Below are 16,541 nucleotides of genomic sequence, written 5' to 3'. Positions count from 1 at the left end.
AATTCTCCAGTAAGGAGGGAGGAGGTTGGGAATGAGGTCTGGGAGGGCAAGCCAGGCAAAGGGCTACAGGTGGGAAGCGGCAGGCAGGCTGTGTCCAAGAGCATGTAGGCAGCATCACAGCCAGGTGGGTTCAGATACAGTGAGACGGAAGGCAGGAGTGGAGGGACAAGGCTAAGTGTGGCAGCTCTGGAAGTTTACAGCAGGGAAGTGATGGTGGGATAACTGTGTCTTTTAGACACAGGCAGCAGGGTAGATGGACCAGTGGGGCAAGGCCATGGGCGGGAACCCCATAAGGGAGACACTGGGTATGGAGAGCCTGAGGTGGGGAGGGGGCAGAGCTGCAGAGGTGGAATGCCTGGTGACTTCCTAGATGTGGAGTAAAGCGGGTTCAGGAGTTGGCAGGTCAGGTGACAGGCAGGTGGGGTGCCCACCATGGTGCTCTGCCACATGTCTTCATGTGAGGAGACCCAGTGTAGACGGCACTTCTTTCGTTGTTGTTGTTAATCCTCACCCACGGATACTTTTTCCATTAATTTTAGAGAGTGGAAGGGAAGACGGGAGGCGGGGGAGGGCGGGGAGGAAAACAGTGAGAAACATCAGTGTGAGAGAGACACATCGATTGGTTGCCTCTTGCACGAGCCCCTCAGTGACAGGGCCGATGCTCTATCCACTGAGCTACACCAGCAAGGACTGCATTACTTTTAAAGACAAAACACAGCGGGAAAGTGTAGGCCAAAGAGCCACAAAACCACACTTGCCTGGAGAGTGGGCTTCAAATGCCATCTCCATACTTGCCTCTCGGGTTTCATGTTAACAACATTGGTCCACTTCAGCGTCAGCACTACACAAACCACTTCTTAGGGGCTCCATGCCTGAACACTTGAACTAAATTGCCCCCAAGGAGCCATCTGGGCCTGAATCAAGCCTTCCCTGAGGTTTCAGTTCTTCTCCAGTCAGCCAGCACCCACTTTCCTAAAAGTCATCTTTCCAAGAAACTGACCATCTAATTAGCAAGCCTGTGTGACCTCCTCCACTTTTCAGTGCATCCCATGGACAGAGGAGGAGGCTTGGCTTTGTCAGAACTCCTACAGAGAAAAGAGTCTAATAAGAAAAGAGCTTAATGCCGGATGTGCAGTCCAGATGACAAAAGCCAATGACTGTTTTTACTAGGAAAGCTTCCGCACATGGAAGACGCTGCTGAGTTTTTTTTGTTGTTGTTTTTTTTAATTTTAAATTTTCTTTGCAACTTTCTTTTTGTTGTTGTTGTTCACACTATTACAGATGTCCCCCATGCTATGGAGCATTTTTGATAAATTCTCTCCTTTAATCTACAGAAAAACCCTGAAGCAAGCACAATCACCCCCACTTTACAGATGTGGAAAAAAGCTCAGAGGTTAGCTAGTTTGCTCAAGGTCACACAGCTGGGATTCAACCCCAGGTTTTTCTGAATCCAGGGCCCTCGTTCTTAAACATTACATTCCTCATTAATTAAATGTTGGATTTTCAAGAATGTTGATTTTTGAATGTTGATTTCCCTCTTGCTACTTACTTCCTTTCGCTTTTATTTTGAAAACTTTCAAACTTCCAGGAAAGTTTAAAGAATAGTGTACAGTAAACACTATATGCCCTTCACCTGGATTCATAATTAATATTTAGCTGCATTTGCGTCCTCTCTCACTATACCCACACACTTACACATTTTTATTTTGTGAATCATTCCAAAGCTGTAGGCAGCATGACATTTTACTCCTAAACACTTCAGCCCGCATTTCCTAAGAATAACGACATCTCTCACAGAACCACAACAGCAGTATCACACCCAAGAAGTAAAATACCAGCCTCAATTTTATTATCTAATCACAGCTATATGTAAATTTTTCCAATTTTACAAAAAAAATGTCCTTTAAAGACACAACCCTCAATCCAAGACCCAATCCAAGTGGACAGCTGTCGTATCTCCTTTCCTTTCAATCATCTAGGATAGCACCCCGGCCCTCTCCCCCCATATTTTTGGTCTTCCATGACATTCACACTTATAAAAAGTTCCAGTCAGTTGTCTTCTAGAATGTCCCACATTCTGGATACGTCTTTCACAGTCTGCATTATTTATATGCTATTTTCTAATTTTCGCCAGGATGAGGCACATGACAATGACTGGAACGTCAGCAAAAGAAGGCAACAGAGAACTGACAGATAGGACCACAAGAGAAGAAAATCAATGAGCTCACATTTTCAGGGACTTACACTCAAACCACATAACTGGCTTGGGGAGCTTCATAACACTCTTGCTGGAAACAAATCTCTAGGCAGCCAGATGATACAGCCAGGGACTTCCACTTGGTCTAAGAGCTCTGGCCTGCAAGGGCACCGGGACAAAGCATGAAGGGTGATAGGAACTGGGGAAATGGGGGAATACTGCAGTCATTCATGACATTCACATTCATATTTATCAACAAACAAAAGAATAATAAAGAAAGGAACTTGGTCCAGAATTCAAACATGGGGGGAGAAATAGAAGTATGGCAGCCACACGGGGCTTCTATAAGCCTAGTAGGAGTCCCCAGCTGCACTTGTTCTGCAGAAGGAGCAGTTTGCAGGTGGGCACAGGCAGAGCAAAGGCCCTGAGGTGGGAACATGCCTGGTGTGTCTGAAGAACAACGAGGAAGCAGAGAAGAGCCATCAGCTAAAAGCAAGACACCCATGAAAAACACACAAGGTGTCAAAATAAGCCAGAGGAAAATCATTTGGGCAAAAATGAAATAGGATCCCAAGTCCAATTTATAGAAAATATTCCTTTATTAACTTTTGGTCGAGAATATGTTTGTATATTTTCAGAAAACAACTCCGTGACCATGTGGATTCCAGCAACAGAGAGGAATCAACAGGACTACTCCCGCCATGAAGACAGAAGAGAAGCAGGCCAGAGATGGAAAACGCTGACGTGGCCTTCCCATACTAGCAGTTAGCAGCTGTGCGTCACTGCAGGTTGCCCAGGACCAAACCAGAGAGAGTCAGTCGGACCTGCATTACCACCATTTGTCCACCATCCAGAACTGAAATGTCATTGCTGACATGTACACATAAGGAACTGTTGGACATTGAAATTGGGTCTCAAAAGAACTGTTGGCCCAGAAAGAAACTCACTACAGACTGATTCATTTGCCTGTCAGCATAACCATTATTGCTTGTCTCATTTTCGGTTCTTATAAGTGTATTTCTAATAGCACATGATCTCACTCATCTAGGGGAAATAATGAACAACATAGACTGATGAACAAGAACAGACCCAGAAACAAGGAGGCATGGATCAGACTGTCGGGCCTCAGAGGGAGGGTAGAGGAGGGTGGAGGTAAAGGGGAGAGATCAACCAAAAGACTTGTGTGCATGCATATGAGCCTAACCAGTGGTTAAGGACAACAGGGGGGTGGGGGTATGCGTGGGGAGGGGTGTGGGATGAGAATGGGGGGATGAGGACAAATATGTGATACCTTAATCAATAAAGAAATTAATTTAAAAAGTAAAAAAATAAAAATAGGTCATATTAGCCCTGAAAAAAAAAAAAAATCCTGCAAAGATGGGCATTGCTGCTCTCATTCTAGGCTCAGAGAGGCTAATCAATTTGTCCAAGGTCACACAGCAAGGAAGAGGCAGAGCTAGGATCAGATGCCAGATCTGTCCTCTCTTAAGCGTGTATTTTTCTGGGATCCAATGTTCCACCATACCCTCAGCTTCTTTTTAAAGAAGCAGGTCCGGGCTAGAAACAGCCAGAAGGAGAGCAGATGGAAGGTCCACAGCAGCCTGCCTTGCCAAGGGACAAGCACAACTGAAATAGTGTTACTGTTGTTAATAATTAGCTTCAAAGGCAAGATGGCTTGGGTTCTAGGGAACAAACTAGATCAAACAGGATGGGCCCCCTTGAAATAGAGTCCCTGTGCTAGGCCATAGAGCAGAACACCGCAGCGCCCAAGAACAATTCGCTACGGGTATGTGAGAAACACATGGGCACCACCTTTTGGACACTTGTATAAGATGGTTCTTGCATGCTTGACATCCCAAGGGAGCTCGCTGCTGTAACCATCTGCTCCCACCAGGTCCATAAATCTACTCTTCCCACTGAGGCCCGAGGGGCTCTCTGAGGCGCAAATCTGATCATGTCACCCAGTTAAAAACTCCTCTCATTGTATTTAGGATAAAATCGAATCTTTGATACATCTACAACAAGCATGTCAAACTCAAAGGCCAAATAAACAAGGTTTAAGTTTATGTGGGCTGCAAAAAAACAAAAAAAAAGCTTTAATTCTCATAGAAACGTATGTTTATTTCGATAGAGACATGTTGAATACAAAGGGCTGAAATAAATGAGTAATCTTTAACATAAAATAACATTTTAATAAAAATTAGTATTTTTTCTTTAACATTAACTTACCAGACACTGAATAACTGCACAAATATGCGTAACGCAAATAAACCTATTTTTTTTGTTCTCCGAAAGCGAAATATTTCCTGTTGCGCACACCAAACAAGTCAGTCCAAGACTACTGATGTGGCAATTGGCTAAAATATTTGCTGCTAGTATTAGTGGAGAGAAATGGTGCACCTGAGCGTAAGGCGCATAAGGGAAATGAATGCAACACGATTATAGTAATCAGTCATTAGCGAACGTTGTAGCTCATTATTAGTAATAATGTATAACAGGATATTGTAAAAATTAAGTTACAAAATTTTTATTAAAACGCTTCTTACATAGCATTATATTGGCTGGGCAGCAAAAATATTCTTTGAGTGTGACATGCTTGATCTACAAGGCCTGCACACTTGGAGATCTCCTCAGCCTTATCTCACCACTGTTTTATTTATCTCCTGCCTGCCCTCTGGCCACACTGCTATTTCTCTCCTTCCTCAACTCCCCATTAGCCCCAGGGCCTTTGCTTTTGCAAAGTCTCCTCTTCGAACCCACATCCACACCCAGCCCTCAGATGGGTCTCTTTTCCTCAGAAGTCTCCCTGACCTCTGGGAAGGTCATTCACGTTATGCAGGTCATGCTCCTACAGAACTTAGCACAGTGGCATCTGACTTTGGTCTGTGAGATGCAGTGATCAGCACTTGCCTCCCCCAGAAGAAACTGAATCAGAAAAAAACAGACATTGGCTTTCGCTCTTGTCATTGATCTGCACTTGATTTTTAACAGACACCCATTAAAGCACAGTACATGGGCCTACAGTTAGTCCCATTGCTGTTTCTTGGAAAGACTGTCCCTCATTCTGAAATGATGTTTTGTCCTTTCTTTTATAAAATGATAGTGCATACATGCTTTTTTCTGAATATGACTACTTGGTGAAATAAAAAGTTGGCAATCCCATCCCCAGAGGTTTGCTGGGTTTTACTTTTGTTTGGGCATTTCCCTAGGGCCTAGGCTGTGAAGTCCCAAGGTCTGGGAACCACTTCCATACTATGCTAGATATTCTCTAGGCCCGCAGCCCTGGCAAATGTGTCCAGTCTGGTGAGGAATCAGATCTAGAGCACAAAGACCTGCTTCTCTGTGCACCTCTGTCTGGAGGGCTGGGCTTTCTCACAGACCGCTGGACCTAGGATTCTAACAAGCTGCTGCAAGGCCTTTGAGGAACAGCCCTCTTGGTTACAACAGAGCAGAAGGGGAAGTGCCAACAGCTGTGGGATGGTTACATGAGACCATTTCACAGGGTAAATGAGTGGAATATTACACAAGTTACTAAACACGGCAGTTCTGAAATCTATGAAATAACGTGGAGAACGGCTTCTGAGGAGAACAAGAAGAAGTTTCCCACTCACTCCCTGGACACCGTGGCCGAGCCGCCTTATGGCATCTCTCACCTGGCCATCAACTCACCTCTCATCTTCTGTTAGGAACCATCTCTTTCCCCAGGACTGGGCCTCGGATTACATAATCACCATCCCCTCATCCTGTACTTTCTGATTGCTCCCAAGCTCAGAAACCCGGAGTTGAGCTAACTCTCCAGCATCCCCATGGTGCATTAGTCACAAAATGCTGCCCCCAAACTGTGTTCCCATCCCCCTTTCCACTATCAACAGCCCGTGGGAACCTGCCACAGCCTCCTAAATGGCCTCCCTGCAACTGTGCCAGGCAGTGTTCTAGGCACTTCATAAATACTAACTCATTTATTCCTCCCAACAACTCCCATTTTACAGATGAGGAAACAAGCATCAAGAGATTAAATTACTGGTCAAAGGTCACACACTGGCAAGTAGCAAGGGGCAAAGCTGGGATTTCATCCTAGACACAGTCTGACTCCCAAGATCATGCTCATAACCCTAAGCTCCGGGGTCTCTCTAGCCCTGGCATGGTTCACAGGCCCCTGCTGGGACCGCCTGACCTGGCAGTTACAGTTCTAGAAGTGCACTTGCAGGACACAAGTCCCTGCAGGAACCCTCTGATGGCTTCCCTCTAATTTTTGTTTGTTTGTTGTTTTCTGTTGAGTTTAGGGAGAGACAGAGGGAGAAACATTGGTGTGAGAGAGAGACATCAATTGGTTGCCTCCCTCATGTACCCTGATCAGGGCTGGGGATTTTTATATATATAAAATTTATTGATTTTAAAGAGAGGAAGGGAGAGGGAGAGAGAGATAGAAACATCAATGATGAGAGAGAATCATTGATTGGCTGCTTCCTGCATGCCCCCTCCTGGGGATTGAGCCCAAAACCCGGGCACGTGCCCTTGACCAGAATCGAACCCAGGATCCTGCAATCCATAGGCCAACACTATCCACTGAACCAAACTGGCTAAGGTTGATGGCTTCCCTCTACACTGGAATTGAGATCTGGCTCATCTTAGGCCTTCCCTGCCTTGCTCCTTACCTCCTGGATACAACAGTCTCCTTTAGGATCTCAGGACACACCAAGCTTTGTCCCACCTTTCAGCCTCACCTCTCCATCACCTCTAACTGGTGGGCCTCATTCTTGCATTTTCTGATAGAATCTCCTGGTCCCTCCTATACAGCACCTCTCCAGAGAGGCCCTCCTTAACCAGCCTACCAGGTCTTTCCTCCTAGTTACTCCCTAGCACAGGACCCTGTTCATTTCCTCCACAGAGACATCTGAAAGGTTGTGCTCCTTCTCTCCTACTCCTCTCTTAGCTCCCCTCTCTCCAGTCAAACTAGAAGTATCATAAGAGCAGAGACCAAGTCTGGCTTTAGCTCACAACCACATCCCAGCTCCCAGCACTGTGCCTGGCATACAGCAGGCACTCAATGTAATTGAACAAATGGATGGATTTCACTGAATGGATTTCATAAATGGGTTTTAAAAAATCAGAATACAATCAGGTGCATGCAGCACAAGGCATGGCTACAACTATGTAAAAGTCAAGTGCCCACGTGGATAAGGCTGGGAAGGAAACCAGACGGTTCCTGAGGATGCCGGTTACCTGGTATCTCCCTAGGATGTCTGGATAATGGGGGAACTTCCCCTACCATGATTGCCCATGTTATCTGGAAACAGGCAAGACTCTTTTCCAAAGGCTCCAATACCAGTCCAGGCAGGAACCTGGCATCTCCTTGAAGCCTGCTTGTCCTCAGAGCACTACCAGGACTGTTGGTCAGTAGGCCTATTGGTGAAGGTGCAGTGTGCCTTGCCTAGACAGAGGTGCAGCTCTCTTCATCTCAGCCCAAGCAGCCAGAATGCCTTTCTTGCCCCCGAAAACACTGCCATCATACAAGTGATGTACTGGTTTGAATATTTCAGGATATGTCCCTAAAATATTGTTAAAGCAGAAAAGGCCCACCCCTTGGTGCCCCACAGTATGAGTTACATCTTGATACTTAGCAGCTACAATAGCCAGCTCTCATTCACTGAGCACCTACTATGTGCCAAGCACAGAGCTATGTGCTTTACATGCATGTTCTCATTTGATCTTCAACAGCCTTTGCAAAGGCTTTTAGAACCATCTTAAAGGCAAGGCCACTGGGCCTCACAAGCATGAAGACCCCGAGCAAGGTCACAAAGCTGATTACTTGCAACTATACCAGAGACTGCAAAATCAAATGTCAATGGGGCCAGGGTGGCAGAACACAGGAGAGCACAGGCCCCAGGTCTGACTCCACCCAGAGGAGCAGAGGGGCTGGAGAAGCTCACAATTTGCAATGGTGGCAACAAATTCAATTAAGAAGATTCACCAAAGTCCCTATCTATTAGAAGTATTTATAGATGCAATAATATGATGTCTTCCATTAGCTTTTATACACTGTCAGGGGCATATTATAATTTGAGAAATGGTGGGGCAAATACAATGAGATTGTGCAAACGGGTAATAACTGTTAAAGCTGAAGACTGGGTTTATGGAGATTCATGTTGTTCTCTCTAAAGAAATCTACTTTATCTAGTCTATCTTCTCTTCCCTTTCCCCTTTCTTCTTTCTTCCTTCCCTCTCTTTCTCCTTCCTTTCCCTTTCCCTTCCCCTTCCTCTCTCTCCCTCCCTTCCTCCCTCCTTCCTTGGTGGCCAGTTTACGACCTCTACCCCCACCACTCTCTACAGTGAAAACAAGACAGGCTTTAGGAGTTTCTTGAGGACTGATAACAGGTTGATGCATTTTTGATGATCCTTGTCAGAAGTCACCCCACCAGAGCTCACCTGCCGTACTTGGCCTAGAGGCCTGCTGCTGGTCAGCAGGCATGTGGATGGCTCCTGCGTACTCTTATACTGTGGTTTCTTATCAAAGTGTGACAAGCGTAGTAAATACACTCTTCTGTCACCCCTTCCTGCAGTGCAGAGCGAGCATTTCTTTAAATGTGTCAGGCCATATCACCTTAGATAAAAGCTGACCAACCCAAACATTTCTCCCTGAGTCAGCTTCCTTTTTGTTGTTGTTGTTAGGGAAACAAAACACTAAGCTCATAAGAAGTGTACCCAGCTTCCAATCATTTAGCAAATACAAATGCTTTCGCCTACGTTATGATGCTTCCTTCATTTTGTATACACAGAGGACATTTTGTGAAATGCAAAGCATGCTAATTTTTCCCCAGTGGAAGGTGAGAAGCTCCAGCATTTAAAAATAATCACACACACACACACCCCAAACACAAGTCAACAACACATGGAGATCTTATTCTATGCCAGGTACTTGCAAAATCCATAATTCCCAATATTCTCTGGGTGGCATCCTCTTTAACAAAGATATAATTTACAACCAGACTGGGTAAAGATAGACAGCCGTTACTTTCTTAATGGCTAACTACCCCAAAAGGCTCAGTTAAGTGAACTCAACTAGCAATCTAATCAATTAAAATTGATAAGTGAAATACCTTTAACCTTCATTTCAGCAGGCCATTCTTGGCGGGAGAGGGAGGAAATGTGAGTTCCCAGCATAAAATTTAATTCCATTTTCAAACAGAATACAGTAGCCCCCTTTAAAGCAAGCTGCTTCCCTTTCTTTCTTTGAATCAAATCAGAAAAAGACTGATTTGTAGTTCTCTAGAAAACTCGATCAATTTAAACCCTTACAGAACTCACTATGGCCATTTCTCAAAAGTGAAAAGCCAAAGGAGATGGGCATAGAGCACAGAGAGAACATAGCTTCTTTGTTCTTCCAAGAAAAAGGAGAAAAGAACATAAACAAAGAGGCAGAAAAAGAAGCTAGACAGCCAGGTAAACTCATAATAATCACTTACTCTGCTCTTCATATGCTTCACCTCATTTAATTCATGAGTGATACTGACAACAATTTCCTGAGAATAGTTAAATGCTAGGCACATTTGGTTAAGTCACATTTCTTTTTTTTTTTTTAATCCTTATCAAAGGATTTTTTTTTCATTGCTTTTCAGAGAGAGTGGAAGGGAGGGAGAGAGAGAGAAACATCGATGTGAGAGAGCAATCCAGGTATGTGCCCTTGACTGGGAATCAAATTCAAGACCCGTCAGTGTGAGGGTTGATGCTCTAACCCAGGAGTCCTCAAACTTTTTAAACAGGGGGCCAGTTCACTGTCCCTCAGACCGTTGGAGGGCCGGACTATAGTTTAAAAAAAAACTATGAACAAATTCCTATGCACACTGCGCATATCTTATTTTGAAGTAAAAAACAAAATGGCAAAAACACCCACATGTGGCCCACGGGCCGTAGTTTGAGGACGCCTGCTCTAACCACTGAGCCCACCAGCAAGGGCTCAAGTTACATTTCATATTATATTTCACTCAAGTGTCAAAACAGCCTCAAATATAAAGGTCATCCCCATTTTCTAGGCGAGAAAACTGACACTGTGAGGGTTTCAGGCATTTGCTCAAGGGAAGGAGTATCTGGCTTGAAAGCCAACCCTCAGTGGTCTATCTCAAGATCGCTGGTCACACAATTGAATTGTTTTGTCAAAACTAATTCAATTGTACACTAAACTTGGTGAATTTTATTGGCTGTAAATTATATTTCATAAAGCTGATTTAAAACAAGGACCCCTTTCCTCATACTACACAACAAAGAATGGCATTTGCTGTTCCTGCTTGCTCAGATTCCATGTCTTCTTTACAAGTTTCCCATGAGGGCTCTTTCCTTCCTCACTCTCAGGTGATGGGGCTCAAAAGGAACAGGCTCCACTTCCAGCTCCGGGCTTATGACCCCATCCTAGCCAATCACTGAGTTGAATTCCTCTGACCATTGACTGGTTCAGGGATGGTCATATGACCCACGCTGGGCCAATGAGAGCACAGCCCTGGACTTCTATAAAAGGGAAAGAGTAGCTCTGTTTCTGTCAGGGCTGCTTAGCTGCTTCAACAGATCTTGGAGCTGCTGATGGCCACTGGTTGCTACTTGGTGAGAGCCCTCCTGAGGGTGAAACCAGAACAGAGGAAAGTAGAGCTGAGAGATGTAGGGTCATCCTGATGACACTGCTTGAGCACCTAGATCCAGCCATGCCCGAAGGCAGCTAATCCTGGACTTACTAGTGACACCAGCCAATTCCCCTTGCTTTTTCCATAAGCAAGCCTATGTTGGGTTTTCTGTCCATTATAACTAAAAAGTCCAAATATACTACAATGCCTTTAAGAATCAGAAACCATCTTGTCTGCCCCCTAGCAAATCGAGGAAAGAGAGAGCTACTTGGACACAAGACACACTAGGAGGGTTATGGTAAAATGACCAGGCTTTATACCTTTTGTCTCCTTTAAATCTCAGCCTCATGCTGCAGTGTATTAAATAAATAGCCCAAGGATTCAGGTTAAGCACAGTTCTCTAGCCTCCAAAGCTTTTATTCATGTCTATCTAAATACTGGTGATTTGCTTCCTTTTGTTTTTTAATCTTCACCCAAGAATAAGTTTGGGGGGAGGGGAGGGTTGAGGTAAGAGAGAGAGAAAGAAACATCGATTGGTTGCCTCCCATATGCACGCCCCGACTGGAGATTGAACCTGCAAACCAGGTATGTGCCCTGACCAGAAATTGAACTGCAACCTTTTGGTGTACAGGATGATGCTACAATCAACTGAATCACCCGGTCAGGGTGTGATTTGCATTTTTGAAAGGCTTTTTTTTTTTTTTTAAGCAGCAAAACCCTTTAATTGTTGAATTCATACAGAAAACCCTTAATAGACAAAACCAATCAAACTGATGCTGCTATGATTGCATGGAGGACGGAGATCCTGGAGCTTGAGGATCCCCAAAGCCCTGGCACAGATCTTTTAGCAAACCACCTGCTCAGCTCCACCTAGTCTCCAGAGAGCAGAATCCACAAGCCCAGAATCAAAGTGCCTAGAATCTGGGTCCCCTTCTTCAAAAGTTTTATGGGACATGCACACTCTATTACCTCAAGGTCACAGATCAACCCCAGTACACAATGCAGGTCACACACCGACCCTTACAGTGATGTGTGAGTCAGCACCACAGTGTCCCCCCTGCTGTGACTCAGAGGCCAACTCACTGAGATCTAGGACGTCATCAGTTTTAATCAGATCTTCCTCCCGAGTCAGTGGCAACTGGGTCTCCGGCTCCCCTCGTAGTTGCAGTGACAGCGAACGGAGCATGAAGAACACCCGGATGGCCTGCATGGACAGTGCAGAGAGCAGAGAAAGGTGAGATTGCAGTCACTTTGGTGAAATGCTCCACATGGAGAAATCACACCGTGATACTTGATTAAAAATAAACAAAACAAAGCCCGCCTCCCCCCTCTCCAAGTATCATGGCTCTGGTGCTTTCAGAGCAAGACAAAAACCAAAAAACCGCCCAAGGCACAGCCTCTTTTCAGTTATCCACGTCCACGGGTTCAGGCGTGAGCCACTTTCCCTCAACTGAGCACCCGTCATTTGCCAGGACATTTACCCTCGTGTCATGTGACCTTGATGACACCCAAGGAGGTGACATGATCTGCCCAGGCACACATCTAGGGAGGGCTAGAACCAGGCCTCTTTCAACTAAACCAGCACGGAATTTGGAAATCCAAATCATGAGTGAAAGTATTTCAAGGTCCCACCGACTGAATGTAGGGGCAGGGGCGGCAGAAGAGAGGCAATGCTGGTGGGGCTCAGAGCTGGCCAGACCCCATTAAGGCCCTGCCCCTCCCTGGATGAGCCCCTTCACCTCGGAACCTTGGTCTCTTGGCCTTCCACCAGGGTGTGTTACTGATGGGGCAGCACACCTGGCGCCTGGCAGATGTGCAGTGATGTTAGTGCCCTGAGCGCCCCTTAGGCCTCCCCTGCCAGCTCTCTGGGGGGCAGAGGCAGCTCCATTAGTGCTGGGATTCCTGGCCCCTGGAAGAATCCTGTGTGGCTATTAGGCATTTCCAGAGAGCAGGAAAAAAGCAGAAGCCCAGGCCCCGGAAGCCAGAGAAGTTTGTGCAGAAAGCAGCCTTCACCCCGAGCCAGCTTGCTCCCTTTGAGTCTTAATTGGGGCTGACTTGCCCACCACCCCGAAGCCAGGAAGCAGAAGGGCAGCCCACAGGAGAGGCCTCCTCCAGACCACTGTCCCTGACTTTAGCTGATGGCCACAGGTAAACAGCTCCGGAGTCAGACATATGAGATCTATGTTGGACTCCCAGCTGTACCAAACTGGGTAAGGCCTCTGACCTCTGTGAGTTTCAATGTCCTCATCTGTGAAATGGGGATGGTAGTCCCCACCTCGCCGGGCTGCTAGAAGGTTCTGAGATAAAGCTGGGGGATGGGGCAGGAAGCAGCCAACATGTGTTCTGTAAAGAGGCAGCTATCCTTTACTCTAGTCACTCGCCAGCTGGGCACGGGGGTGGGCATGGGACAAACCACTGTCGCCACTGGTGAGCCACAGGAAAATGAATTCCAGCCCCCTTTTGGGTCTTATTGTTTACAGTTCTGAGGACTACAGGCTTGGTCTACTGAGAGAAGAGGCTGCCCTTTATATGGCAAGGTGTCTCCCAAAACAGGACTCCTGATAATCCATGCAGTAAAGATGCCCAACGGCAGGCCTAACACTAATCCTGCCTTGGCCTGGAACCAGCAGGAGACCTTGGGACAATCACTTAATCTAATGTAGAAAACTAGAAGAACAATCCTACTTCCTGGACCTACTGTCAACCATGAGCCCTAGAGAAAGATAAGTTTTTATATTATAACTAGAGGCCTGATGCACAAAATTTGTGCAAGAGTAGGCCTTCCTTCCCCCGGCTGCCGGCACCAGCTTCCCTCCAGCAGCTGGCAGGCACCCAGGACCCAGGCTTCCCTTGCAGCCCTGGCTTCATCCAGAAGGTCGTCCAGAAGGACGTCCGGTCTAATTAGCATATTATGCTTTTATTATTATAGTTGATGATGGTAGTGGCATTAGTACTGATCTGATCTGTTTTTAAAGTACAGTCTTCATAAAGACATCTGCAACAATAAGAAGTATACTTTCATTAAAAAAAAAATCAAAACAGCTTTTGTTCATAACGCTCCTATTGTGTGCCAGGCAACGTGGTACTTGCCTGAAATGTAAAGATTTTATGCAGGAAGAAACACCGCGGAGGGGCCAAGAAATCTAAGTTTACGCAGCTGCTGAGTGGCTGATCTGGGGTTGAACGCAGGAATGTATGACACTTGTGTCACTTAACCAAGCACATGAGAAGACATTCCAATGCTCACGCCAGCCTAAGTGCAGAAAGCCCAAGATGTGGGTGGGCACCTAACCTATGTGGCAGTTTGAGAAAATAGGGAGTCATGGCCTTGAGATGAGGGAAAAAGAAGAAAAAGGCCCATGGCAGTCAGGTCCGAGTTATGTGGATGCTTCATTTCACTGTCAACAACCCATTCCTCTCGGGGCTCTGAAGGCAGAGAAATCAAGAGGACCCTGTACAGGGATGAGGAAAGACAAATGTGTGCAGCTTACACCCATCACTCTGAAAACCAGAGCCTTCCAATATAAAAGGAGTTTGAAACTTGGCCCCTAATGTGGACCTTTTTGGTAAAACATCTGCTTTTGCTCTTCAAGCAACAAATGGAAGATATTTCCAGGAATACAAAATAATAAAATAATAAAAATACGAAGAATATAAAATATATAAAGTAGAACCTCCAATAATATTTTTCCTGGTTCCTGCCCCAACTGCTAAGAGCAGGAAGAGTGCATGAGAAGCCCACGCCCATGAACGTGAGATGAGGCAGGTTCCCACGGGGCCCGGTGCTCCACTTGGGGGAAAAGCTGGGCTCCCACTGGGGGCTATTGGGTCTGGCAGGCACTTGACCAGCGACACAACTCCCGAGAATTCGCAAAGTTAAGACACCAGGAGAAGACATAAAATTCATCCCACCACCCCCTAAAACAATACCCATGTCCTCTGCTACCCCCCGCCTGCCAGGTACGGAAGGGCCCTATACTGTGTCATCTCATTCTAGCCTTTTAAGGACCTGCTTGTTTCTCATTGTACAGATAGAAAACTACAGCCCAGAGATGTTAGGCAGCTACTCAAGGTGACTGGACTCCCAAAGTCTACGTTCTTCCAACCACATGCCTTTGTCTTTAATAGATTTAAGCTTGGGATCCAGCCTTTTACTGAGTACTTTACTTTGCTAAATAAAAATGCAAATTTAAAAGTAATACTAAAAAAGAATTATTCTTTGAGGTGCTTCCACAGAATACCAGGAAGACTGACTCTGGAAGAGCAGATTAAATTTGGGAAGGGTGACAGCTGACTAAACTCAGATATAAAGAACTCCTCCAGTTGGCTTCAATGCATGGGGAGCAAACTCTGGCAAGGAGAGTCCTGGGGATGAGTCCAACGAGTAGGGCAGAAGGATGGGTTCAGTCAGACAAACCTTGACTCAACCTGGGGTTGGGCAAGTAGCATGAATTCCCCAAGCCCAGGCTCAAGCTCTGGAAATGGGGACCCACCACCCCTGAGATCATGGGGCCACTACAACCATGCAATGACAAAGTGCAGGTGACACACTGAGCCCTGGGGCTGGTCTTGGATCAAAGCCCTTCCCCTGCTTCCCTTGCTGCATTTGCAAGCTGCTGAGTTTAGGCGACAGTCACTTAGGTTAGCAGCCCACCAAGACCGTGGACGTGGCTGTGAAAGTCAGTCATTCTTAAGAATGCTGAAGCAGTTTAAAGTGGGCACAGCCCATTGGGAAAGCAATCTGGCAATATGTAGAGAGTCACACACACACAAATATTCATACCCTTTGAACCAGAAATTCCACTTCTGGGAACTTATCCTAAAGAAATAAGCCAAAAGAAAGAAAACACTGTGAAGCTGCTCATTACAGTTCAGTTGAAAATAATGTAAGACTGCAAGCAACCAAAATGTCTACCAACAGGAAAATGCCTACGTAAATTATGGCAGAAGCCACCAGATAGACTTTTATGCACCAGTAAGAAAGTAGACTTATTAAAATTGTATTACCACATGACAAACTTCTTGCTCTACAAAGGAAAGAGAAAGGGGTGTGAGGATAAAAGCAAGGTCATGGTACACTCTCCCTGAAAGCATGTTAAGATGTGTTTGCAAAGATAGGGAGGAGACAAAAAAATGTCTAAGTGTTGATTGTGTAGGGTGATGAAATCATGGGAAATTTTTCCCTCTACTTTTGAAACTTTATGAGGTGCTACTGTATTTTCTTTAATGCATAATAAATATCCAAGGAGTAAAGCAAAATATCCTATTTCCTCAAGGCCAGTGGTGATAAACAAAAATTGTTTGTGGTTTTACAAGAGAACGGGGAAACAGAATGCAGGGACAAATAAAACTTTATGCAAATAATTTATTTCATAATGGTTTCCAAGATTATTAACATAAAGATGGCTAGTGTCTTACATTCAGAGTTTGATATCCATCAAAAAATTCTCTCCCAAGCTCTTTTCCTTAGCATTAAACTTTGGTAGATTTAGATCAGTAAAGACTATTTCTTTCCCACCTAAGGTGCTGGAATGCTCCACCAATGTTCAGCCAACATTCCGAGTGCTTGCTGCCTGCTAGGCACTGGGCTCTGTCACCTCACAATCACTCTCTCATCTACTTTGAGCAAGGGCTGACAGGCAGGACACACAAGGAAGTTCAGGCACAGAGAAATTAAGTAACTTGCTCGAGGTCACACAGCTAGAGTTGGGATTGACTGATGAGCTTTCTCTCAA

General features: G+C 45.5%; 1 protein-coding gene across 5 annotated transcripts in view; it reads right to left on the bottom strand.

Annotated features, from left to right (window-relative positions):
• CLEC16A (C-type lectin domain containing 16A) overlaps window positions 1-16,541 on the bottom strand; it is a 223,008-nt gene that overhangs the window by 101,068 nt on the left and 105,399 nt on the right. For all 5 annotated transcript variants that reach the window (XM_079785204.1, XM_079785205.1, XM_079785206.1 and 2 more), the window contains exon 18: window positions 11,890-12,010. In XM_079785204.1, coding sequence (XP_079641330.1) covers window positions 11,890-12,010 — 121 coding nt within the window. The remainder of the gene's footprint in view (window positions 1-11,889; window positions 12,011-16,541) is intronic.

This window comes from Cnephaeus nilssonii (genome assembly GCF_951640355.1).
Source record: "Cnephaeus nilssonii genome assembly, chromosome: 2".
NCBI lineage: Eukaryota > Metazoa > Chordata > Mammalia > Chiroptera > Vespertilionidae > Cnephaeus > Cnephaeus nilssonii.
The sequence above is the reverse complement of the archived record's forward strand: the minus strand, read 5'-3'. Positions and strand labels throughout refer to the sequence as shown.